At 41.4% G+C, this 26139-nt stretch overlaps 1 protein-coding gene across 1 annotated transcript; it reads left to right on the top strand.

The window, feature by feature from the left end:
- The first annotated feature begins 255 nt into the window (after positions 1-255).
- C15H11orf97 (chromosome 15 C11orf97 homolog) lies at positions 256-25252 on the top strand. The gene is made up of 4 exons (XM_069553159.1): positions 256-542; positions 5990-6094; positions 18803-18928; positions 24607-25252. Exons 1-4 carry the CDS (start codon positions 401-403, stop codon positions 24609-24611), a joined length of 378 nt encoding a protein of 125 aa, XP_069409260.1. The 5' UTR covers positions 256-400; the 3' UTR covers positions 24612-25252.
- Positions 25253-26139: the final 887 nt, after the last annotated feature.

Here is a 26139-nt window from a genome sequence, read left to right as displayed (position 1 = left end):
GAAGGCACTGGCACCCCACTCCAGTACTCTTGCCTGGAAAATCCCATGGACGGAGAAGCCTGGTGGGCTGCAGTCCATGGGGTCGTGAAGAGTCGGACACGACTGAGCCACTTCACTTTCACTTTTCACTTTCATGCATTGGAGAAGGAAATGGCAACCCACTCCAGTGTTCTTGCCTGGAGAATCCCGGGGATGGCGGAGCCTGGTGGGCTGCCCAGCTCCCCAACTCCAGCGTCTCTCTTCCTGGGCGCTCAGGACACAGGAGACGCCAGCATAATAGAGCTGCTAGGCGCGGGGAGGATTCCGTCACCATGGCAACCAGAGACGCCTAGCGTTCCCTAGCTGCCCGCGGCAGAGCCGAGAAGGCCAGACAGCCGTCGGCCACGAAGACCCCGGCGGCATGAGAGGGGAGGAGGCAGCGGCAGCCGTGACGGTGCCCGAGGCGGGCCGCGATGGCGAGCAGCCCAGGCCTCCCGCAGGCTTGGGGTGCGCGGTGCGCGGAGAGCCGGGCGGCGGCGGTCCTCAGGAGTCCCGCAAGCAGTGTGAGTTCCCTTCCAGCCGTCGACAAGGTGGGAGGGACGTGGGCGACAGGAAGCCGCAAAAGGCGAACAGGGGAAACCGCGGTGGGACTAGCTGAAGCCACAAAGGTTTTGGAGGGAGGGATTGGAGTTGCTGTTTTGGCAAAGCTAAAGGCCGAAGGTATCTGGTCCATTTATCCAAGCCCTCCTTCATTAAAGGTTATCTGAGCCCAGGTAGCCTCCAACTTAATGGGTAGTGGCATTGGCCTGGAAGGTATTGAAAAAAATTGTGCACGTGGGAATACACATACATATAGTATTCAAAATATTAAATTACAAAATATATTTTAATTATAAAACGTGTAAAATATATAAATTTGTTTTTACAAATAAAATATGAAATTAATTTTTATATACATAAATTATATACACATGCATGGAAATACAGGTATCATTTTTGTCAATTCCTTCATTTTACAAACCGGGAACTGAAAGTCTAGACTAGCGGAAAGGACGTGCCTTGCCCATTATCACTCAGTGCAGAAGAACGCCTTCAAACACTTAAACTCCTATCTCTTGGATTCTGCGTTCGTAAATTATGATTACCTGACCCTTTTAGAGTCTCACAATTATGGGCCACATGTTAACACACTGCTGCTGTTTCCTCCTGCCCTGCCAAACATACAAACAACCTTGCAAGAAGTAAAAAGCAGTTCTGGTTCACAACCAACATAGTTGAAAGTTGAGTCCGCCAGGTCGAAGCACTCATCCATCTTGTTCCATAAATTTACAGATATTTCCCAGCTTCGTGTGCCCCACATGTCTTCAGTAGGTGCTAAGGAATGATGAAGATGAAAATAATAGTCTGAAGAAGGTGAGCAATTCCCAGCCATTCTGCAGAGCCTCGCTGATCACCCCTCTAGAGAGCAAGGGTTGGGCAGAAGCGGCTCCACTTCCACTCCCCCAGGGACCACACACCCCCTCTTGGGAGCCTCAGAATTGCAGTTGCCTGCCTCTTTCCTCAGCATCAGTCACATTATACCTGATTATGATGCCTCATTCTTGTTCTTGTCAACAGTATGCAGAGACCTTATTTAGAGCAACTAAGTTCAGTGGATATGTAAGTATTCAGTATATTTAAGGAATTCCTTACTCTGACTTGAAATTCTACCTGGAAATTTTCTCATAAGTGATACTAGAATTTAGAGGTTCTTTATTCCTTTTGGCTGTAGGAGTAAAAGGTGGAATTAGTCATTTGCTTGTCAGTTGAACAAATATTGAGTCCTGATTGCGTGCCTGCCATTGGGCAGTTGCTGGGAAATGAGTAATGAATTAAGGCTGGTGTCCAAACACTCAGGGGTTGACAGAGTCAGGGTGGAAACATATGAAAAGTGCCTGCCTCAACCTTCTGGAGCTCATTGTTTAGGGCCTCAGCTGAAGTAGAGACAGATTATTCACACCTGCACAAGTACCCATTTAATTTTCAAAAAAATTTTTTTAAGTCTTCAGTCTCTATTTTTTGGAAAGGTCCTCAGTGTCTGTACAGCTTCTGCTCCCTAATCACACATCTGCTCCCAAATATACACAGATAAAATGTGGTCCTTTCCCCCTGAAACATTTTTGAATTATATAATGGTGGCTATTTGAGCCCCACCAAATCTTTTATTGCCTCAGTGTTACCTTTATTTATTCATTTTAGTGTTATCTTTAAAATAATTTGTAGTGCTCTCACCATGCTGGCGGAGCTATCCCAGTATTCTTCATTTTATTAAATCACTGAATCCAGTATCCTAGGTACCATCAGATTAGGGTAGTGTGGTGGGACCATAACTTCCCTTGATCTGAACAGTATACTTCTATTAGGTGAATCTATATAAATTCACAATAGCTGTTTAGGCAGATACATTAGATTATTAACACACAACAAACGCAATCTATGACATCCTTAGTTTTTCTTTTCCCATCTGTCCCATTGAAAACATTTGACCCAGGCCTTTTCTGTCCTATACTTATGCAGTTCCTCTGTTTGGTTCTAAATGCAGGTTGCTATATTATCCCCATCAATACCATCCTATGGATATGAACACTTCAGTCCAAGTGTGAAAGGCCCTTTGAGTCCTGAGTTTGCCATTCAGCACGTAAACCATTCACCAAGTCTGTGTCATTCTCACATTTGGTGAGTTTGCTGAAAGTTCCTATATTCAGATTAATTAATTAAATGGTGAACCCCACAGTTCAAGTAGAGTCTCTGGAAGCCCGTGATCTGTCAAGTAGCATCTTTGGGTGGGCACACTGCCTCCTATATGAATGCACTTTATCAAATGTCTTGCTGAAATGCAAATACTATACTATGGCTGCATCTCCTTAATCTAGCCAGTTTAGTAACTTGCTTTGAGAGGGTCAGCCATGTTGTTCAGTCACTAAATCATGTCTGACTCTTTGTGATCCCATGGACTGCTAGCATCCCAGGTTTCCCTGTCCTTCACTATCTCTTGGAGTTTGCTCAAACTCATGTCCATTGAGTCAGTGATGCCATCCAACCATCTCATTCTCTGTTGTCCCCTTCTCCTGTCTTTTCCAAAGAATCAGCTGTTTGCATCAGGTGGCCAAAGTGTTGGAGCTTCAGATTTAGCATCAGTCCTTTCAATGAACATTCAGGGTTTATTTCCTTTAGGATTGACTGGTTTGATCTTGCTGTCCAAAGGACTCTCAGAAGTTTTCTCCTGCACCACAGTTTGAAAGAATCAATTTCTTTTAATTTTTATGACTAGTTTTTTGGAAACTTACCTTCTCATCCATAAGTGAAAGTCGCTCAGTTGTTTCCAAACCTTTGCTACCAGAATATTGGAGTAGGTAGGCTTTCCCAATCCAGGGACTGAACCAGGTCTCCCACATTGCAGGCAGATTCTTTACCAGCTGAGCCATAAGGGAAGCCCCTCTTCCATAAAGTAGGAATAATTTTACCTTCCTATAGGCTGATTGTCAAGAAGAAAGATAGTATACATAAGATGCCTAAGGCATGGTAGCATTCAATAAACCATAGCAATTGTTAGTAGCCAGCTTGTTTGGTTCCTTCCTTTCTTTGTCTTTCTTAGAGCAAGGAACATTTGCCCATACTAGCTCTTTACGAGTTTCCCAGGGGGCACAGTGGTAAAGAATCCACCTGCCAATGCAGGAGACACGGGTTTGATCCCTAGTCCAGGAAAATTCCCTGGTAGGAAATGGCAACCCACTCCGGTATTCTTACCTGGAAAATCCCATTGACAGAGGAACCTGGTGGGCTACAGTACATGGGGTCCCAAATAGTCGGACATGACTTAGTATGCACACATGCACACACACACACACACACACACAGAGTTTACAAGTTTGTCATAGTTCCTTGAAACCTTTGATGATTTCTTCTGTGAATTCTTGTGAGAGAAGGGCTGAAATTTGTCAAGAGACTTGAAATTATAGCAAGGGATCTCTTCCTTTCTACTGAGCTATTATAGGCTTTTCCTCTCAGCCAAATTTCTCAAACCTTTTTCTGCCTGAAGATCACGATTTAACAGAATTTTAAACCAGAGTTACACTTGAGTAATGCTGACCCACATTCATCTCTCATTCGTATGACTCTGAATTTGGGGGAAAACAAGACCAGATCCAAAAGAATCTCACTCTACCTTGCTCATGTCTGAGGGTGTGTTTGGGTCACACAAGCAGGAATAACCCAGACCCACAGCTAGAAGCAGTGGATCTCTTGCCCCATTTGTGCCAGTCTGAACACAAGTCAAATTTGTTCTTAATCAATTAGTCTGGAAAAGATGACACCTGCCATATCTTTGCATCAGTCATTGAGATTCTCCATGGCTCTCTGGATTGAGCTTTCAAAAAACACCAGGATTAGAGCTACTGGCTGCCTGCTGTTCACAGGGCTGTGTGGGCAGACACACACATAGAGGAATCTGCACTCCCCCTAACTGAACAATGCTTTAGTTCCACTTGAACACACACTTGTTGAGCATCTATTATTTTTTTAATTTGTATTTATTTTTGGCTGTGCTGGGTCTTTGTAGCTTCATGCAGGCACTCTCTAGCTGTGGCAAGAGGAGGCTACTCTCTAGTATGCCAGCTTCTCACTGCCATGACGTCCCTCACTGAGGAACATAGACTCCAGGCGCAGTTGTGGTGCACAGGCTTAGCTGCCCTGAGGTATGTGGGATCCTTTGCATTGGCAGGTGGGTTCTTAAACACTGGACCAGCAGGGAAATCCGGTCGAGCATCTATTATTATGTCACACTGTGTTCTAGGACTCTGATGAGCTGAAGAGACAACACCTCTGCTCTCATGGTATGTAGCCTGGCAAGGGAGACATATGGTACTAATAGTTACACAAATAAAACTGTACATAAAGTAATGAGGCTGCATATACATTGCAATAAATCAAATGAAAGCAAAGAGGAGAATACTATGAGAAAAAGTAACCAGGGACATTGTGGAGCCAAGGAAAGTTTCCTTAAAGAACTGACATCTCAGCCTAGACCTGACACTCAGGTAGAAGTTAGCCAGGCAAAAATAATTACGAGAAAGACAGTTCGGGCGGAGAAAATAGAATATACAAAAGAAACAATGTGTGGGGATGGACAGAAAGGCCATGTGGCCAGAGCTCAGAGAGCAAGAGAGAGAAGGGCTGACAGGAGAGTCTGGAGAGACAGATGGGCCCAGATGACTCCCTGGGCTGAGCAGAAGAAATATAGCTAAAGAGTTTAGAAAAAATAGTCCATCCTCAGCTATAGCAGTGAAGTCTTGTGGGGCCAGGTTTGGAGGACAGGAAAAGGTCATATGTCCATTAGAGACACTCCACTACAATTCAGGTTTATTCTTTTAAAGATGATGAAATACTGCTAGACTGTTCTATATCATGTATCTGGATTGCAGGCTCTATGCATGAAAGTGAAAGTTGCTCAGTCGTGTCCAACTCTTTGCCACCCCATGGACTATACAGTCTTTGGAATTCTCCAGAATATTGGAGTGGGTAGCCTTTCCCTTCTTCAGGGGATCTTTCCAACCCAGGGATCGAACCCAGGTCTCCCACATTGCAGGCGGATTCTTTACCAGCTGAGCCACCATATATCTTTATCATTCACTGCTGTGTCCTCTGCCCCAAATGCCTGGCACAGAGTATGTCTTTAATAAGAATTTATTGAATAAATGAAAGTTTTCTTCAAGTTAATGAAGCAAACTTCATATATTACTTAATATTTAAAAGAAGTTATCTGAAACGTAACCGGAAAATATAAAGTTCTCCCCCCAGCAAAGCTAAAGGTTACACTGGAAGGAATCTTTCCAAAATAGAGTCTGCAGGATGAAACACCTGCTGTTTGTATGGAAGGATTTGTCTCTTTGAAAGACAGTTATTTATGTAAATAATGGCTAGAAGGTTGGGCAGAATTTATGATAAGTAACCAGTTTTGTTAATACCTTTACAGGGAAGAAGTTTTTATATTGTGAACCACATAAGAGAATTAAGGAAGTACTTGAAGAAGAACTTTATATTAAAAGAGATGAATGCCACATTAAACATCCACCTGCAGGTAATCTCAGTGACAAATGAAGTATATTTACAAAATGGATAGAAAATTGCCTGTTTGATGGCAGTGATTATTTTATTTATTGCAAAACCATGAGTATTAAAAGAAAAACAGCCCCCTGGGAGGTTCTTGGCTAATTTTATAATTATTTTGCCTTTGCCCAAATAAACTGCTGTGTTTACATTGCTGTCCCACATTTTTGGTGGATTTATTTCTATTTAATAAGTAGAATTTTTTTCCAAGTGTCTGGAAAGCACAATAACATCCTCAATCTTTATCAATATAAGTAGTACCAATAACAGTGATTCTCAAAGTGTTGACTGCATCAGAATTATCTAGGAATTACCTGTTAAAAGCAGATAGCTAAGCCCCAACTATAGAGTAACTGGCTTAGAAAGTCTGGGGTGGGGCCCAAGAATTTGCATTTGTACCAAGTCCCAAGTTGATGATGCTGGTCCAGAGACCCCACGTTGCAAATCACTGACTCAGAAGAATCTAAGTCATTTAAATAGGTAAGTTCATCCCAGGATTTTATCTCACATACACATAGTATATGGGTTACATGGTCTGGGCATTGATAGCTCATACTGATGATTCATTTGAAAAAAGATATGCTCTAAAGAGGGTTTCCCTGGAGCTCAGAGATAAAAAATCTGCCTATCCATGCAGGAGATGCGGGTTCGATCCCTGGGTCAGGAAGATTCCCTGGAGGAGGGCATGGCAACCCACTACAATATTCTTAACCTGGAGAATCCCATGGGCAGAGGAGCCTGGCAGGTTAGAGTTGCACAGAGTTGGATATGACTGAAGCAACTGAGCACACACACATGCATGCTCTAAAGAATCCCTTATAGACATAATTTTGAAACTGCTGGAGCTCCTTATTTTTTATAGTTCCTTCTCAGTGATTACTAGGTGCCTATTTCATGTTTTTATTGAAACCCTCCTGGATAGCTTCCCTGGTGGCTCAGAGGTTAAAGCATCTGCCTGGAATGCGGGAGACCCAGGTTTGGTCCCTGGGTCAGGAAGATCCCCTGGAGAAGGAAACAGCAACCCACTCCAATACTCTTGCCTGGAAAATCCCATGGACGGAGGAGCCTGTGGGCTACAGTCCAGGGGATCTCAAAGAGTCAGACACAACTGAGCGACTTCACTTTCTTGGATACCAGCACTTGCTTGAAGATATAAAAGAAATGAGACATGACTCCTGTACATAGAGAACTTGACATTTTCCGAGAACTGTTTTGAACAACAGGTTGTGCTGTGCTAAGCTGCTTCAGTCATGTCTGACTGTTTGCAACCCTATGGACTGCAACCCACCAGGCTCCTCTGTCCATGGGATTCTCCAGGCAAGAATACTGGAGTGGGTAGTCATTTCCTCCTCCAGGGGAATCTTCCTGACCCTGGGATCAAACAGATCTTAGATCTCCTGCACTGGCAGGCGTGTTCTTTACCATTAGTGCCACCTGGGAAGCCCAGGCTAGTGGGACCCAAATTAGAGCAGAGGCTGCAGGCCCAGAGGTACAACTTTTCAGACAGACTCTGACATAGTTTCATACTTTATGGGGTTTTTCCTATTTCTTCACTCCCTGTTCTGTCCTGTTGATCTCTTTATTGATCTTAATACCAATGCCACATTGATACTACAGGTTTTAATAATGTCTTCTTTTTGTTTTAAGAATTGTTTTCCCCCCCACTTTCATTTTAAAACCAGCATAGAAATGATTTTTAAGGTCTTCTGTATCACCCATTCTTATGGAAAGAGAGGCCAAAGGAATGGCTAATTTTGTTCATACAATGTCTTGAAGGAAAGTATAAAGCCTTAGAGTTTGAACTCTATGGATGGATACAGAATGACCAACTAAATTGTTTCTCTGAAACCCAATCTACATATACTGTTTCCCTGGTGATTAAAAAAAAATATTTAAGTCTATGCAATTGTATTTGGGTCCCCTTCATTTCAGAGATTACATAAAAGCTAATTTATACATTATTTGGATGGTGTGTTGATTCTTAATGGATAAATTTATTTATGTCAGTCTGAATAATTAGGAAAAATCATTTGGTTTATAAAAATTCATTTTTCTAGGCAATCTTCTTCAATATTGAAAGTGAAAGTGGCTCAGTCATGTCCAACTCTTTGCAACCACATGGACTATACAGTCCATGGAATTCTCCAAGCCGGAATACTGGAGTGGGTAGCCTTTTCCTTCTCCAGGGGATCTTCCCAACCCAGGTATTGAACCCAGGTCTCCCACATTGTGGGCAGATTCTTTACCAGCTGAGGCACAAGGGAAGTTCAAGAATGCTGGAATGGGTAGGCTATCCCTTCTGCAGAGGATCTTCCCAACCCAGGAATCCAACTTAGGTCTCCTACCTTGCAGGTGGATTCTTTATGAACTGAGCTATCAGGGAAGACCTCTCACATATTTTTCATATAAAATGAAGACCGCATGGGGTGCTGCATTTTTTATAGCATCCACCAGAGGTCGCACAGAGTGCAATTTTAGCCTAGAAAAAAATCTTTCAAAGCTGAGACTTGCTTCTGTAGGTTAAATTTTAAAGGGCTCTAATGATGAAAAACTGAAGCCTACTAAATTTTTTCCTTTTCGTTTCTTCTCCTTTTCATGGCTGAAAGCCCCATGTGGACCAGAATAGGAAACTAGCACCTAGGGAGAGTTCCTCACTCTTCCAGCCTAGCCCCAAGAGCTAAGGCTGGCAGCGTGCACCAGCTACTGTAAACTGGAAGGTTTACAGTGACAAACTCTGTTAAATATCAGAAGAAAGACATGGCCTCGCTTGCTGGAGGACACACCTTGCCACACACCCAGAATTCTGCATAAAACTCTTAGGGACTTTTAGGGGCTTAAATGTAGTCTTCCCAGGTAGTGCAGTGAAGAATCTGCCTGTGAATGCAGGAGATGCAGGAGACAGGGGTCTGATCCCTGAGTTGAGAAGAACCCCTAGAGGAAGGCATGGCAACCCACTCCAGTGTTCTTGCTTGGGAAATCTCATGGAAAGAGGAGCCTGATGGGCTACAGTCCATGGGGCTGCGAGAGAGTCAGACACAACTGCAACTGAGCATGCACGCACATGACTTATAAACAGCCATCCCTAGATGTTAGAAGTAAGCACGCTTGACCCATTATTTCTGCTTCTTCACTTATTGGCTCTGTCACCCATCCCCATTAGGCCTTATGCTTCCACGCATGCAAGGAAATTGTTCTTTTCCAGATTGCAAATGACCTTTGTTGTTAAGGTCAAATGTAGTGATCTTCAAGGTCGAATCCAATCCACAAACTCAACTTCTCCACAGCATATGGCATAACCATTTACTCCTTCCCCTGGAAACACTTTCTCAGCTCAGCCTCCAGGTCACCATGCTCCAGTCTCCTGGTTTCAGTTGTACCACCCTTTCTCAGAGTCCTTGCTGACTCTGCTTCTTCTATGCTCTAAAATGAGTAAAACTCAGTCATAGACCTTTTTCTGTATCCATACTCCCTCCCTGCAGATCACGCTTGGCCCTCTTGTGCTGACAACTCCAAAATTTATATCTCTGGCCTCTGATTTACAAATTCCCAGAAGCCTACTTGGCTTGGATATCTAAAGGCTTCTCAAACTTAGCGTGACCAGAACAGAACAGAATAAAAATCTTTAAAAATTTTTTACTATGGACCATTTTAAGTCTTTATTAAATCTTTTATAATATTGTTTTTGTTCTATGTTTTGGGTTTTTGGCCACAAGGCATGCAGGATCTTTGTTCCCTGGTGGTAGTGTTTTAGTAGCTAAGTTGTGTCTGACTTTTGCGACCCCGTGGACTATAGCCTGCCAGGCTCCTCTGTCCATGGGATTCTCCAGGCAAGAATACTGGAGTGGGTTGCCATTTCCTTCTCCAGGGGATCTTCCCAACCTAGGAATTGAACCTAGTCTCCTGTATTGCAGGCAGATTCTTTACCGATTTAGCTACAAGGGAAGCCCAAGTTCTCTGACCAAGGATCTAACTTGCACCCTCTGCATTGGAAGGTGAAATCTTAACTACTGGACCACCAGGGACGTCCCTAAATCCCAGTTTTTAAAATCCCACTCTTCAGTGGGTCTTCCTTATCTCAAGAAATGGTACCACCATTCACTCAGTTGATTAGGCCTAGAAGGCAAATCCTCTCTCCATGGTCAGTCCATCAGTGAATCCTGTGAAATCTATATTTGAAAGATATTTGTAATCTCCCCACCTTGCCCAGCTTGCCCATGGAGAAGGCAATGGCACCCCACTCCAGTACTCTTGCCTGGAAAATCCCATGGAGGGGGATGCCTGGTAGGCTGCAGTCCACGGGGTCGCTAAGAGTCAGACACAACTGAGCGACTTCACTTTCACTCTTCACTTTCATGCACTGGAGAAGGAAATGGCAATCCACTCCAGTGTTCTTGCCTGGAGAATCCCAGGGACGGGGGAGCCTGGTGGGCTGCTGTCTATGGGGTTGCACGGAGTCGGACATGACTGAAGCAACTTAGCAGCAACAGCAGCACCTTGCCCAAAACATCTACTTCTGCCTCATTAACTATGCTAAAGCCTTTGACTGTGTGGATCACAACAAACTGTGGAAAATTCTTTAAGAGATGGGAATACCAGACCACCCTACCTGCCTCCTGAAAAACCTGTATGCCAGGCAAGAAACAACAGGTAGAATTGGACATGGAACAACGGACTGGTTCCAAATTGGGAAAGGAGTATACCAAGGCTGCATATTGTCACCTTGCTTATTTAACTCACATGCAGAGTACATCATGCAAAATGCTGGGCTGGATGAAGCACAAGCTGGAATCCAGACTGCCGGGAGAAACAGGGAGAAATATCAATAACCTCAGGTATGCAGATGACACCACCCTTATGGCAGAAAGTGAAGAGGAACTAAAGAGCCTCTTGATGAAAATAAGAGGAGAGTGAAAAAGTTGGCTTAAAACTCAACATTCAAAAAATGAAGATCATGGCATCTGGTCCCATCACTTCATGGCAAATAGATGGGGAAACAGTGAGAGACTTTATTTTGGGGGGCTCCAAATCACTGCAGATGGTGACTGTACCCATGAAACTAAACGACACTTACTCCTTGGAAGAAAAGCTATGACCAAACTAGACAGCATATTGCCAACAAAGGTCAGTCTAGTCAAAGGTGTGGTTTTTCCAGTAGTCATGTATGGATGTGAGAGCTGAACCATAAAGAAGGCTGAGCACTGCAGAACTGATGCTTTTGAACTGTGGTGCTGGAGAAGACTCTTGAGAGTCCCTTGGACTGCAAGGAAATCAAAGCAGTCAGTCCTAAAGGAAATCAGTCCTGCATATTCATTGGAAGGACCGATGCTGAAACTGAAGCTCCAATACTTTGGCCACCTGACAGGAAGGGCTGACTCATTAGAAAAGACCCTGATGCTGGGAAAGATTGAAGGCAGGAGGAGAAGGGGATGACAGAGGATGAGATGGTTGTATCACATCACTGACTCAATGGACATGAGTTTGAACAAGCTCCAGGAGATGGTGATGGACAGGGAAGCCTGGTGTGCTGCAGTCCATGGGGTCACAAAGAGCCAGACATGACTAAGCAACTGAACAACAGCAACCACTTTGCCCACAATCACGTTCCCCAAACCCCAGTCATATCTTGCAGGCTCAGCAATAGCCCCCAATGACAATTTCTGCTCCTTCCCCCTGCAGTCTGTTCTCTTCTCAGAAACCAGAGGCATCTCTGACAAACATAAATCTTTGCCCATCACCGCCATGCTTAAAGCTCTCCAATGCCTTCTTATTTTTCCTTAGGCTAAATTTCAACTTTGTCGTGTGGCCTGCTCACCTCTGTGAACTCCTCTCCCATACTTTCTGACTCCACTTTAGCCACACAGTTTTTCTTAAAATTCCCTTGAAAGTCTTCTCCATCACCACAGTTCAAAAGCATCATTTCTTCAGCACTCAGCCTTATTTATGGTCCAACTCTCACATCTATACATGACTACTAGAAAAACTAAAGCTTTGACTATACAGACCTTTGTCAGCAAAGTGATGTCTCTGTTTTCTAATATGCTGTCTAGGTTTGTTGTAGCTTTTCTTCCATGGAGCAAGTGGTAGAGATAAGAAATAAAGTATTTCTATGGTATCCATGCCTCCAATAAACATAGAGAAAGAAAAAACTGGGAGAGCCAATTATTTCTTACCTCTAGCCTCCTCTACTTACTTATATTATTTGCCTGGCCCTTTCTCTCTCTCTCTTTTTTTTTATGTGCATATACACATATGAGTATATATTTTTATTTGAATTTAAGCAATATATACTGTTCCTTATATCCCAAGCCTATCTAAATTCTGGGACTCGTTAACTTACTGACCTCACTGGGCCTCACTTCTAGCATTGTTTTATTGTTTGGAGGCATGTCTCTTGCTCTTGTTACATGTGGTTGTTGCTAAACAAGCCTACTTGGTTTTGTTGTTAAGCAAGTGTGCTCCCTTGAGTTATCACTAACTTACAGGAGTCTCCTATACCTTTTACTTTACGTATGGTCCCCCAGTGGGATTAGCTATTTAATCTCCTACTTTGTCCCTTTACTCTTTCCCTATCACTATTCTTTCCATTTTGTAGCTCTAGAAGCTGAGACTAGGGGGAAGTACAGTAACTGTTGTCACTCGGTGGAATAACTGATACATGAATGTAGACTCATCTGAAGCTGATATCTTTGCTCTTTGTCATTGGGTTATACTTTATAAGATTATATTTTCTTAGAGGGGAAAAAAGATTTGAAACTGCATTGGTAGCAAATAGTATTCTTTTCAGTTAACACAATGTTGCCATGATCTTATCCAGGTTCAGGTTCAAACCTGAGATAGAACAGGTTTCAGAGGCTTTACACGTTCTGTCAGATAAGCCATTGGGGCTGGATCTACAGAATCTCATCATCCTGAAAAAAAGAAATGCAATTTTCTGATCAGCAGTGCAGGAGACCATCTGTAATACAGAAGTGTGTGTGTGCTCAGTGCTTAGTTGTGTCTGACTCTTTGTGACCCCATGGACTGTAGCCCACCAGGCCCCTCTGTCCATGCGATTCTCCAGGCAAGAATACCTTCTCCAAGGGATCTTCCCAACCCAGGGATCAAACTCAAATCTGTTACATCTCCTACACTGGCTGCTAAGTTAAGTCGCTTCAGTAGTGTCCGACTCTGTGTGACCTCATAGACGGCAGCCCACCAGGCTCCCCTGTCCCTGGGATTCTCCAGGCAAGAACACTGGAATGGGTTGCCATTTCCTTCTCCAGTGCATGAAAGTGAAAAGTGAAAGGGAAGTCACTCGGTCGTGTCCGACTCTTGGCGACCCCATGGACTGCAGCTTACCAGGCTCCTCTGTCCATGGGATTTTCCAGGCAAGAGTACTGGAGTGGGGTGCCATCACCTTCTCCGTCCTACTTTGGCAGGCAGATTCTTTAGCATTACCACCGCCTGGGAAGCCCTGTAATACAGGAGATGTGGGTCAATCCCTGGGTCAAGAAGATGCCCTGGAGAAGGAAATGGCAGCCTACTCCAGTGTTCTTGCCTGGGAAATCTAATAGATAGGGGAACCTGGCAGGCTACAGTCCATGGGGGTCTCAGTATTTGGACGTGACTTAGCAACTAAACCGCTGACCACCACCACTTATCCCTTCTGGATAAGTAACAATTTAGCTAACATGATAATTCATGTATTTTTAGTGGTTCCCTGAAATTTTTCCCCTCCTTCCAATTTTTTTAAAAGAAAAGGTAGGTTTATGAGGTATGCATCATGGGACTGTTGCGTTCATTTTGCCATTTATTTTAAAACAATATCTACATTTCAAAAAATTCTGTAAGAGGACCACACAGAAGTAAATTAATGTACTAATTTAATGTTTTTAAATTGCTAGGATTTTTTGTATTTTTCTGGCTAAAACTAGCAGAGTTTATGGATAAGGTCGTGAAAAATTTGATGAATGACGTTTACAAGTTTTCTCTTACACAACATTCTATTTACTGATTAATTTTGGGAGTGTGCTACCAGACACATAAATTTGTGTCTATATGTGCCTGAATGCATGCAAACTTAACTTTGAGTCTGGTTTATTATGTTTAGTATAAATTTAAGAAATGTAAAATATTACCCAGCAATTGTGAATATTTTTGCTATTCGTTAACACATTCAACAAAAATGTTTTTTTTACCTGCAATATACAAGGAACTTACTAGACACCAAAAGCATGTTAAAATAATTACCAAAAAAAAAAAAAAAAGATAGTTACAGAGCTCAGAAGTCACCAAACATAAGTTTAAATGACTTGAAATTTTCTTCCTCTGACCATGTTTACACAAAACAAGCATAGACAATATGTTTCTAAGCTGTTTTTTCAAGGTCTAATGTTCATCATTCACAGTCTGGAGACAGCTGAAGGAAACAAAAATATTTTTAAAGGGCAGCTTTCTCTGTCGGACCAGGTCAGATCCCATCGGCCAAAATTTTCAGCATAAAGACTTTGTTCTGTAACTTTAAAATTCAGGGAAAAAACACACCTAAAAAGATTTCTGAGTAGAATAGGGTTGGAGGCAAGAAAAGAGGAGAAAGAAAAAAAATCTCTATAATATTCCTACCTTCCAGAAAGGACTTAATTCTTTTCTCCTGGCTTCTCTCCGTGCCTGCTTCTCTTTTCAGGTTAAGCTGCTGGCATTGATGTCTCTCTGGCCAGCTCCACCCCTCCCCCTCCTTGTCTTCCTTTCTCCACCTGAAAAGCATTTGCCCAGAGCTGAGATGCTGAAGCTCCCCTTAAAGATGCTGCTGTTTCAAAGGGTATTCATACTTCTTGCTGGTCCTCTTTTCCTCCAGGAGAATGTATCACTTTCTGTAACATTTTCATCCAAAAATATCCTATCCGCTCAAAATCATGCTATTTATCCCAGCAGCCTCTGTCCCCAAGTACAATAAATGCTTATGCCTAACGATTCACGGGGTCGCAAAGAGTCACGACTGAGCGACTGAACTGAACTGAACTGAGCAGTATTTTGCTTTGAGAGTTTTCTTTTTTCCCCCAGGTGTTTCTGGGCATATGCATCTGTGCTTCAGGTACTTTCTCTGTTAGGGCTTTCCCGTTGGCTCAGCAGTAAAGCATCCTCCTGCCGATGCAGGAGATTCGGGTTTGATCCCTGGGTCGGGAATATCCCCTGGAGAAGAAAATGGCAACCCACGCCAGTATTCTTGCCTGGGAAATCCCAAGGACAGAGGACCCTGGTGGGCTACAGTCCACGGGGTCGCAAAAAGTCAGACGTGGCTTAGGGAGTAAATAACAACAGCAACAAATTTTTTTCTATCAGGCTGTGCTTGCATCTGAAATAGCAAATGAAATTAGATTGGTACAATCTTTCTATCTAATTTGAGATGGGTTTTCTACAGAGTTTTGCCCCCAGATCTTTTTATATATATATATTTATTTATTTAGCTGTACTGAGCTGCATATGAGCTCTTAGTTGTGGCATGTGGGATCTAGTTCCCTGACCAAGGATAGAACTCAGCCAACTGCACTGGGAGCATGGAGTCTTAGCCACGGGACCACCAGGGAAGTCTCTGCCTCTGGATTTTTAACTGTTTTCTATTTACCAGACCTTCCCACAATATGGAATAAATCTAAACCTATTTCCCTGGTCTCACATAAGGTGTCACAGAGAGTATTGAATAAATGTTTGTGGACTCCTTCATCTGAGAGTGTATTACCCTTTTCTATGTCTAGACAGGGCAGAAGAGGAAACTGGCTTGATCAGTTAAGAGAAGATTTGGGTTAGATATTGGAAACAGCTTGAATTTTGTAAGGTCTTGGCAGAAGGAGGTTGTGGAGGCTTCCTTGAAGGTCTTTAGAAAGGGGGGGGGGGACTAATCTTGACAGATAGCTTCAGCCACTCCATTAGGAGCAGAGAAGGAGTCAGTTCAGTGACTGTACCTCTGGAAACAGTCTCAGTCCATGCTTGGACAGGAAAATCATTGTCTCTGTAAAAAAAAAAAAAAAAAAAAAAAAAGCTACTGTTTATTGGGTACAAAGCACTTATGTCTGTTTCACCCAAATGCAATAACTTCAAGGTATATATTACTGTCATCCCCATGAGACGACTGACACATACTGAGTTAAATGACTTGCCCAAAGTCATAAAACTGGTAGGTGGTAGAGAAGGGACTGAAACCAGATTGGCTAGGATCCCAAAAGCTGTGCCCCCAGTCGTTACATGCTATAGACTCCTTTCAGGAGGGGTCATGTCAGTGTGTTTGCCATGGGCAACCTTACATCTATGGAGAATATTGGATATTAACATTTGTAGCTTTAGAAATGGGAAAACCAACTTATGGCACTTACCTGAATTCACTTCTTTAACTTGGGTCACAGTTTTCTACACAGTAAATTCTCACTAAATACTTGTTAACTGACTCCCCAAACCAAAACATGTGATTTTAAGATACAGAGAAAAGCCCAGTGCAAATCATTACTAAGCCAACACTTACTGACAGTATCAGGATTCAGGACTATAATTTGCCTTGTGCAACAAGTAGACATTCAGTTCAGTTCAGTCCCTCAGTCATGTCCAACTCTTTGCGACCCCATGACCTGCAGCACGCCAGACCTCCCTGTCCATCACCAACTCCCGGAGTCCAGTCAAACCCATGTCCATTGTGTCGGTGACGCCATCCAGCCATCTCATCCTCTGTCGTCCCCTTCTCCTGCCTTCAATCTTTCCCAGCATCACAGTCTTTTCAAATGAGTCAGCTCTTCACATCAGGTGGCCAAAGTATTGGAGTTTCAGCTTCAAAATCAGTCCTTCCAATGAACACCCAGGACTGAACTCCTTTAGAATGGACTGGTTAGATCTCCTTGCAGTCCAAGGGACTCTCAAGAGTCTTCTCCAACACCACAGTTCAAAAGCATCAATTCTTCAGCACTCAGCTTTCTTCACAGTCCAACTCTCACATCCATCCATGACCACTGGAAAAACCATAGCCTTGACTAGACAGACCTTTGTTGGCAAAGCAATGTCTCTGCTTTTCAATATGCTATCTAGATTGGTCATAACTTTCCTTCCAAGGAGCAAGTGTCTTTTAATTTCATGGCTGCAATCACCATCTGCAGTGATTTTGGAGCCTCCCAAAATAAAGTCTGACACTGTTTCCACTGTTTCCCCATCTATTTCCCATGAAGTGATGGGACCGGATGCCATGATCTTCGTTTTCTGAATGTTGAGCTTTAAGCCAACTTTTTCACTCTCCTCTTTCACTTTCATCAAGAAGCTCTTTAGTTCTTCACTTTCTGCCATAAGGGTGACGTCATCTGCATATCTGAGGTTATTGATATTTCTCCCAGCAATCTTGATTCCAGCTTGTGTTTCCTCCAGCCCAGCGTTTCTCAGGATGTACTCTGCATATAAGTTAAATAAGCTGGGTGACAATATACAGCCTTGATGGACTCCTTTTCCTATTTGGAACCAGTCTATTTTTCCATGTCCAGTTCTAACTGTTGATTCCTGACCTGCATACAGGTTTCTCAGGAGGCAGGTCAGGTGGTCTGGTATTCCCATCTCTTTCAGAATTTTCCACAGTTTATTGTGATCCACACAGTCAAAGGCTTTGGCATAGTCAATAAAGCAGAAATAGATGTTTTTCTGGAACTCTCTTGCTTTTTCGATAATCCAGTGGGTGTTGGCAATTTGATCTCTGGCTCCTCTGCCTTTTCTAAATCCAGCTTGAACATCTGGAAGTTCACAGTTCACATATTGCTGAAGCCTGGTTTGAAGAATTTTGAGGATTACTTTACTAGCGTGTGAGATGAGTGCAACTGTGAGGTAGTTTGAGCCTTCTTTGGTATTACCTTTCTTTGGGATTGGAATGAAAACTGACCTTTTCCAGTCCTGTGGCCACTGCTAAGTACTCCAAATTTGCTGACATGTTGAATGCAGCACTTTCACAGCATCATCTATTAGGATTTGAAATAGCTCAGCTGGAATTCCATCACCTCCACTAGCTTTGCTCATAGTGATGCTTCCTAAGGCCCACCTGACTTCACATTCCAGGATGTCAGGCTCTAGGTGAGGGTGGGTGATCACACCTTGATGATTATCTGGGTCATGAAGATCTTTTTTGTACAGTTCTTCTGTGTATTTTTGCCACCTCCTCTTAGCAGACATTACATTACAAATATTTTGCAGTGATGTTTTCCAGTTAGTTTACTGTTTCTTTCAAGCGAAAGATTAACCAGCACCTAGTTTAAAAGATTGTAGGATCTATTGGAGGAGTTAATCTGGTAACTTTGGGTTATGTTATCTTTGGAAATATTTTGTGCTTCTAGAAGTTAAATCAGAATCAGATAAGACTGACTGATGAAGTCCACATATTACCTTTTATGTATTCCTAATTTCTCTGTGTTTTGCTGTTGGTTTCTTTTTTGACTTTTCATCTCTTTCTTTAGGGGAAGTTAAATTAGTAGCACTGTAGATGTTTAACTGCATAGGAAATAATTGAACAAATGAACTGGAATTACACATTAAACAAATGCTAAAGTCTTTGGGTAGTGTAATTAAGTCAAATAAGTCTCCACCCAAATCTGAGAAAAATAATTGCCAGGTAAATAGTTTAAAAACACTTTGTGCTAAAAACAGTAGAAACTAACAATCATTATCTTGCTTTTGAAAATATTGACAGTGGCCCTGGAAGGGATTTGGAGCATTAAAAGGAACCTCCCTGTGGGAGGCTTGAAGCCAGGACTGCCAAGCAGGAACAGCTTACTGCCACAAGCCAAGTACTATTCAAGGCATGGAGGCCTGAGAAGTAAGATCCTGATACCCTTGATATCCCCCTGCTCCCTGGTGGCTCAGACGGTAAAGAATCTGTCTGCAGTGAGGGAGATCTGGGTTCAATCCCAGGGTCAGAAAGATCCCCTGGAGAAGGGCATGGCAACCCACTCCAGTATTCTTGCCTGGAGAATCTCATGGACAGAGAAGCCTGCTGGGCTGCAGTCCATGGGATCACAAAGAGCTGAATACACTGAGCGACTAACACTTTCTTTCATACTTGATTTCCAAGCCCAGTGTGGAGGGTGCTATTGCTATGCTGTCCTAAGTCACTTCCGTTGTGTCCGACTGTTTGCAGCCCCATGGATTGTAGTCCACCCGGCTCCTCTATCCAAAGGGTTCTTTCTCCAGGCAAGAATACTGGAGTGGGTTATTATTACCTCCTCCAGGGGATCTTCCCAACCCAGGGATCAAACCTGCATCTTACGACTCCTGCATTGGGAGGCAGGTTCTTTACCACTAGTGCTGAGCAGTTTATAAACCAGTGATGTGATTTATGTATAGTTCTCAGTCAAAATCCAATCTTCTTTTGACTTGCTTCTCTCAGGTTACTTGTACTTTAGCAGTTCAATTCATTGCCTTATTGTGGAACTTGAACAGTTAAGTTCAGGTAACCAATTTACCCCATGGATACAATAGAAGTTCACACTCCTGAGTTACACCCCTGACTCTCTATCCGTGGCACACTTTGCAGCCCACAAACTCAGTGGGTAGGAATCTTGCACTGTCTTCTTCTTGTAGATAGATGATCTGTGTTTACTAGTGGCAATGAGGAAAGAGAGATGAGGAAATTCAGGAAGAATAAGGTAACTGCTTTGCTTGGTTCCATGAGTTTTACCCTGTTTTAGGTAGGAGGCCAACAGGCTGGCCCCAGTACACTGTTCCTCACAGACAGTATGTTTGGGGAAAAAAGTATTGCTCATTCCTCACTTTCCTGCCAGCGTCTGCCAGCAATATTTGTGGCAGGATGTGGAGAAGGCAGGGATTCTCACATGGGGGTATAAGCAGTGTCCAGATAGTGGAGGGACATGCAGTCAGGTCCTGAAAACAGCTCTACGTTGAGAGGGAACCTTGGGCCGAGAAGGGAGAAGTGGGTAAGTGCCAAGCTTGGGTACTCTTTCCCTAAATGTAAGTCATACTGGCAAGTGCTATGGAGCGCTTTGTATTCTAGACCCTTTTTATGTAATTATCTATTAAATCTTCACAACAATCACATGAAGCAGGTACAGTTCTTTTCACAGATGAGGAAATTGAGGCCTAGGAAGCTTTAAATAATTTACCCAAGTTAGTCAGCTAGTGAGAAGAAGTGACTAGACACCAGCAGCTCTGTGAGCCAGCAGTGCATAGGAGCTGGGCTGTCTGCTGAGCCTGGAGGCAGGTGAGGGCTCAGCCCAAGTGCCACAAAAGAAGGGGCTCCCAGGGAGGCAGCCTCTGGAATATGGATTCAGTAGGAGGAAAATACGGAGAAGCCACTGTTGCAACCCACTCCAGTACTCTTGCCTGGAAAATCCCATGGGCAGAGGGGCCTGGTAGGCTGCAGTCCACGGGGTCGCGAAGAGTCGGACGCGACTGAGCGACTTCCCTTTCACTTTTCACTTTCATGCATTGGAGAAGGAAATGGCAACCCACTCCAGTGTTCTTGCCTGGAGAATCCCAGGGACAGCGGAGCCTAGTGGGCTGCCATCTATGGGGTCGCACAGAGTCAAACACGACTGCAGTGACTTAGCAGCAGCAGCAGCAGGAAGAAAATACAGCCACTAAAGACTGATGCACAAGGTGAAAAGATAAACAAAAACTTGTTACCTAAGGGATTCACGTAGCAAAAAGGAACCAGTAATGGAGACCTGGGTTTGCTAATAATAACATAGTCATAAACACCATTTACAGTGTGCCAGGGATGGCAGTGGGTGTTTTATAGTTATGTAATCTGCAGAGTCACACAAGATGAGGGTTTTAGTCTCCATATTCCAGGTGAGAAAATTGAGGCTTGGAGACTTTTTGCATTACCCAACTTCTTGTCTAGGGAGTAGTGAGGCCAGAACTATAAGCCCATGTCTGTCTAACTTCCAACACTATGCTTCAGCCTCTGTGAAACCACAGCAGAGAAATTCACACATTGGACAACAAGGGCTGAATAGTAGTGGTTAAACAGGCTCAAATGCCAGGGCCATAGGAATGCAGGGTTAGGAACCTGGGAGGCAATTGAATGCAAAATCCACAAAGATGTGAGTGTCCTAAAGTAATGGTTGTTCAACCCAAGTCTGGGACACTTGCCCAGTGGGGACTGTTTATTTCAACTTTCCACCCAGTTAGTCAGGTCCCAACTCTAGAGGGTAAATCCAACATTCCAATAAAACTCACAAAGCAATTTATTTTAAAGGTGATTTTCTAAGGTCATACTATAAGACTGGTTTGAAGAACAAGTTACCTTCAGCTTAAGACATAGAAGTGCAACAGATTCCCTGACTTATCAATTAAAGGCATATAATAAAAAACATATGTTTGATTTTGACTATAATTACAATACTTTCACCCATACAGTTTAGGAGAAACTTGTTCACGGCTCCCACTCATTGATACTCATCCACATTACCTTCCTAGCAGCCCTCAGCCCTCTATCTCCAGCCCACCGGCAAGCTCTTACAGCTATCATGTTACAGTAGCTGTTATTGTTGAATGTTTTGGCTTCAACTCTGTAAGTTACCAGCTGCATTTTGCCATCTAAAATGCTTCTATCTGCTATACAAATCATAGCTGATGAACCCATAAGAATCAGTTGATAATTGATAGCTAAGAATCACTGTCTGCAGTGTAGTGATCCCTGGAGTTGTGACTCCTCCAACATTTAACACACGCTATTTAAAATTAGAATCCGTTTTAGTTCTAGAATCAACTGTAGTTCTAAATTCTAAAACACTTTGGTTAGACAAAAATACTCAACCCAGCAAGTTCAGATTTGATGGAGAAATCAAAAGCTTTCCAGACAAGCAAAAGTTAAGAGAATTCAGCACCACCAAACCAGCTTTACAACAAATGCTAAAGGAACTTCTCTAGGCAGCAAACACAAGAGAAGAAAAAGGCCTAAAAAAAAAAACAAAACAAAAGTAATTAATAGTAATAGGATCATACATATCAAAAATTACCTTAAACGTAAATGAATTAGATGCACCAACCAAAAGTCATAGACTGGCTGAGTGGATGAAAATGTGTGCATGTATACACTTCCGCCTACGACATCAGTCTACTTACCTCCCCAAATGGTACATAATTATGTTAAATTGTTAGGTTAATCATGTTTCTATTATGCAATTGAAATTATCTTTTTTTTTTGGTCTGGCTATTGATTGTGAAAACTGATAAACATCTTTTACTACTGTGATTATGTAACTTATTCATTTTAATACCATTGTATCATGATTGGTCAACAGAAAATAATAGAATTCTATATCACTAAAACTACCATTTAATTAAAAAAAAAACTGTAATCACTTTTTAAAATCCAAAAGCACATTAGAATTATCTTGGAATTTTTTGAAAAATACAAATGGAGGAGGTGAGCCCAGGGTCGTCCTACTCCACCAACTTGACCCGGAATTTGTGCAAGGCACTACCCTAAGCCCTTGGCCCAACCCGGCTCCGTTGCTAAGTGAGTAGTTCCCTGCCCCAGTGCTCAGTTTCTGTATCTCCAATTCCCAGATGTAGGGACATGCCCCTAAAAGATCTCAAGAGAGTAGCAGAAAGGAGTGCCTTTACTCTGTCAGAAACTCTCTCAGATGCCAAACCCAGAAAAGCCAGTTCCAGAGTGATCCTGCTGCCCCTCACTGCCAGCCACCTTCAGATCTGACATAATATATATAGCTTAGGAAACTTATGAATTTTTGCTTAGCTAAAAAATTTTGACATTTTGGTTCCACTTCTTTGATTAAGTATGAATTGAATGCTAGATTTCTAATTTATGTTCACTCAAAACTTTGATATAGTTCCATTTATTCTGGCATCTAGTATTACTGCAAAAAGTCTAGACAGCTTATTATCTTAATAATGTTTTTTTTTAAAAAAAACTTTGAAGCTTGAAACTTTTAATCCAATTCTGAGGATACAAAGAAATACTAAGCTGTAAAAATAAAAGAAAAACAGGAAATTAACATGTGATACAGTATTATTAACTAAAGTACAGCTTTGTTCAAATTTCACAAAATTTTATGTTAGTTTCCATTATTTGTTTTCATACCTATTCAAGATTCCACATTGTATTTAGTTGCATTGAGCAACTTCAGCTGCATACAACAAACTCTGGTCAATTATTTTCATTTTTATTCTCTTACAATTATTTTCTAATTTTTCTTGTTATGGCTTCTTCATACACCCATCATTTAAAAGTGGACATTTAATTTCCAAATATATGGGATTTAAAAAATATCTTTGATATCAATTTCTCATTTAAGTGTTTTCTTCTCTGCAATCTGTGTTTTTTCAGTCTTTTAACTTTACTGAGGCTTTCAACGACTAAGTCAAATGTCTCTCTTGGAAAATGTCACATTGCACTTGAAAATATGTGGGCTATTTTCAAATATCTCTTGATATTGATTTCTAACATAATGCCTCAGTGATAAGAGAACAGACTCTGTATGATTTCAATACCTTTAGACCATGAAATTTTTGCACCTTGTTTTATGTCCCTGGATATGTTCTAGTGTCTTATAGTTTATAGTCCATGGGAACTTGAATAGAATTTGTATCCTGCTGTTGTGTGAAAATTGTATAAATCTTAGTTATGTTGAATTGGTTCATAGTGCTTTTTGGGTTACTTTTCTGTCTATCCACTCTATTAATTTTTGAGAGCTTGATATTGAAACTCCAGCTAAAAATCTTTATTTTTTTAAGTTGAAGTTTTTGGTTGGAGTTTCAATATCAAACTCTCAAAAATTAATAGAATGAATAGACAGAAAAGTAGAAGGATATAGTAGACCTGAAAAGCACTGATACATACATGTTGATGTAGGCAGAAATCAACACAATATTGTAAAGCAATTATTCTCCAATAAAAAATAAAATAATAAAATAATTGTAATATATAGTGGGACTATATGTAACTTTGTTCTGTATTTTCCAAATCTCCTGTGAATGTGTTATCATACTTTTATAATTAAAAAAAATTTTAAAAACCACTTTAGTTAGAGACTGTGAAGTATCTCCTCTTTCATTATACTAATAAGATTGAGTTATTTACTTTTAACATTTCCTTCATATTCTGTAGCATGTAACTGAACAACAAAACAATAATAAAAAAGCTATCTAGCCCAGCTCTTCTCAGGCTTTAATGTGCCTGTCAATCACATGGGTATGTTATTAAAAAGAAGTTTCTGATATAGTCAGTCTAGGGTAGGGTTTGAGATTTTGAGTTTCTAACCAGCACCCAGATGATGGTGCTGGTTCCAGTCCAGACACTATGCTCTGAGTAAGGGGGATCTAGAAGACTGAGGTTTCTCCTGTTACTTGAAGCTCTTGGGTGATTTACATGCTTTTACATGCTGCTCTGCCCAGTGAAACACTGTTGAAAACATTAAATAAATTTTAGATTAAAATGGGGTTGGGACTAAACATTTCCCTCAAAAGATAAACTTGCTTATTTGTCCACTTATTTCTTTACTCTAGGATAAGACGAACAACTTTTCCCTTGAGAAGAAACTTCTTTCTCCTGATGTCTGAAAAACAGAAGAAACTGAAGCTTGTTTCACATTTTAGATGTGTACAAGAAGATTATATTAACCTGTAATTCCTATTATCGGTATTAGTTCCTATCTGTAAATTAATCCAAAGCAATGAAAGATTATTGGTAAAGTTTGCTAAGCACCTGAAAACAATGAAGGTAAATATTATATTTATTTTTAGTTGTCACAGTTGGAATACATTGGATGTCTAATTCAGCTTATTTTATTAAACATGCCAAATATGATAAGAAACAAAGGCGTTTTATTGAGTCCTCAAGGTAAACATTATAAATGTTAACCTTTCACTGTAGTATAATTGTGGTCATCCATTAAAAAGAATATCCAGGTGTAGGTAAAAGTTAGTAAATGAATGGCAAAGATGAAAAGCCTCTGACTCAGAGACAACCATTTTAATGCTAGCCTTGGTAGAGCTCACCACTTCTCTAAAATTTGTCCACTAAAAAGTAAGGACATGGGAAATTTATGAAGTGATCTTGAAAACAGGAGTAGGGGTGAGAGGTTTTACAGATGCTCAATATAATACTACTGGGCTAAGAAAGAGGTTAAAAAGGAGAGAAAAAAAAAAAAAACCCTAACCTTCCTTTCCCCCACAATTGTCAAAAGTAATATATATACCATATAGGAAAAACTGGAAAATAAAAGAAAAAAACCCATCTGTATTTCATTTCTAGAAATAACCACTGATAACATGCTGATACAGTTTGATTCTTTTTTCCTATGCACGTTTTATTTCATATGTTTGAAATCAATTGTATGGTATATATATTATCCCTTTTTAACATATCATTCCTATTCATTAAAATATAACTGAATAATTATATTAAAAATCTGTATATGTTTGGGGGTTTTTTTGCATTTATTACTCTACTTTTTGGATATTTGGGTTTTTCAGAAAGCATCTCCTCCTGCATCTCCTGCATTGCAGGTGGGTTCTTTATTGCTGGGCCACCAGGGAAGCCCAATTTACTTACAGCCTTCCCCTCAAATTTAAAAAAGTTCTTTATCCTAGTCTTGTGATTACACAGCTTTCATTCACCTTCCTCTCTCAAGCTCATCTTAAAACTTTCTCCAGTTTATAGTTCTCAAGTTCATTTCTCAGATTTAATGAAATAAATCAACTCAGGTCAACAAAGATTTGTTGACTGGGTATGTCCCTTCCCTACTTAAAAATATTTACGCTGTGAAACAGTCAACAACCTCTTGAGTCAAAATCCAAACTTTTCCAGATTTAATATAAAAATTTCCACTTAGTAAATTAAGAGATTCTACATGTAAGCCAGTTCTAGCTACCACCATGTTTATGGAACTCTCTCATCGCTGGATACTTAAAAAACAGTGTTGTGAGCCAGTGGCTAAAATTAGAGAGATTACATCTTCAAAGAAATATAACACCAAAAGCTACCTGGAGTTGGGGTAAAGCATTTACTATTATGACAAATCTAAAATCTTAACCTTA

This window comes from Ovis canadensis, chromosome 15 (genome assembly GCF_042477335.2).
Source record: "Ovis canadensis isolate MfBH-ARS-UI-01 breed Bighorn chromosome 15, ARS-UI_OviCan_v2, whole genome shotgun sequence".
NCBI classification, from domain to species: Eukaryota; Metazoa; Chordata; class Mammalia; order Artiodactyla; family Bovidae; genus Ovis; species Ovis canadensis.
This window is presented reverse-complemented; position numbering and strand designations above follow the sequence as displayed.

What these genes read in the sequence shown, in the direction of transcription:
- C15H11orf97 (XM_069553159.1), top strand. Translation starts at nt 401, where the DNA reads ATGAGAGGGGAGGAGGCAGCGGCAGCCGTGACGGTGCCCGAGGCGGGC. An exon ending in TCAGGAGTCCCGCAAGCAGT is followed by an intron (nt 543 to 5,989) that starts GTGAGTTCCCTT and finishes ATACCTTTACAG; the next exon opens with GGAAGAAGTTTTTATATTGT. An exon ending in CATTAAACATCCACCTGCAG is followed by an intron (nt 6,095 to 18,802) that starts GTAATCTCAGTG and finishes AAATATTGACAG; the next exon opens with TGGCCCTGGAAGGGATTTGG.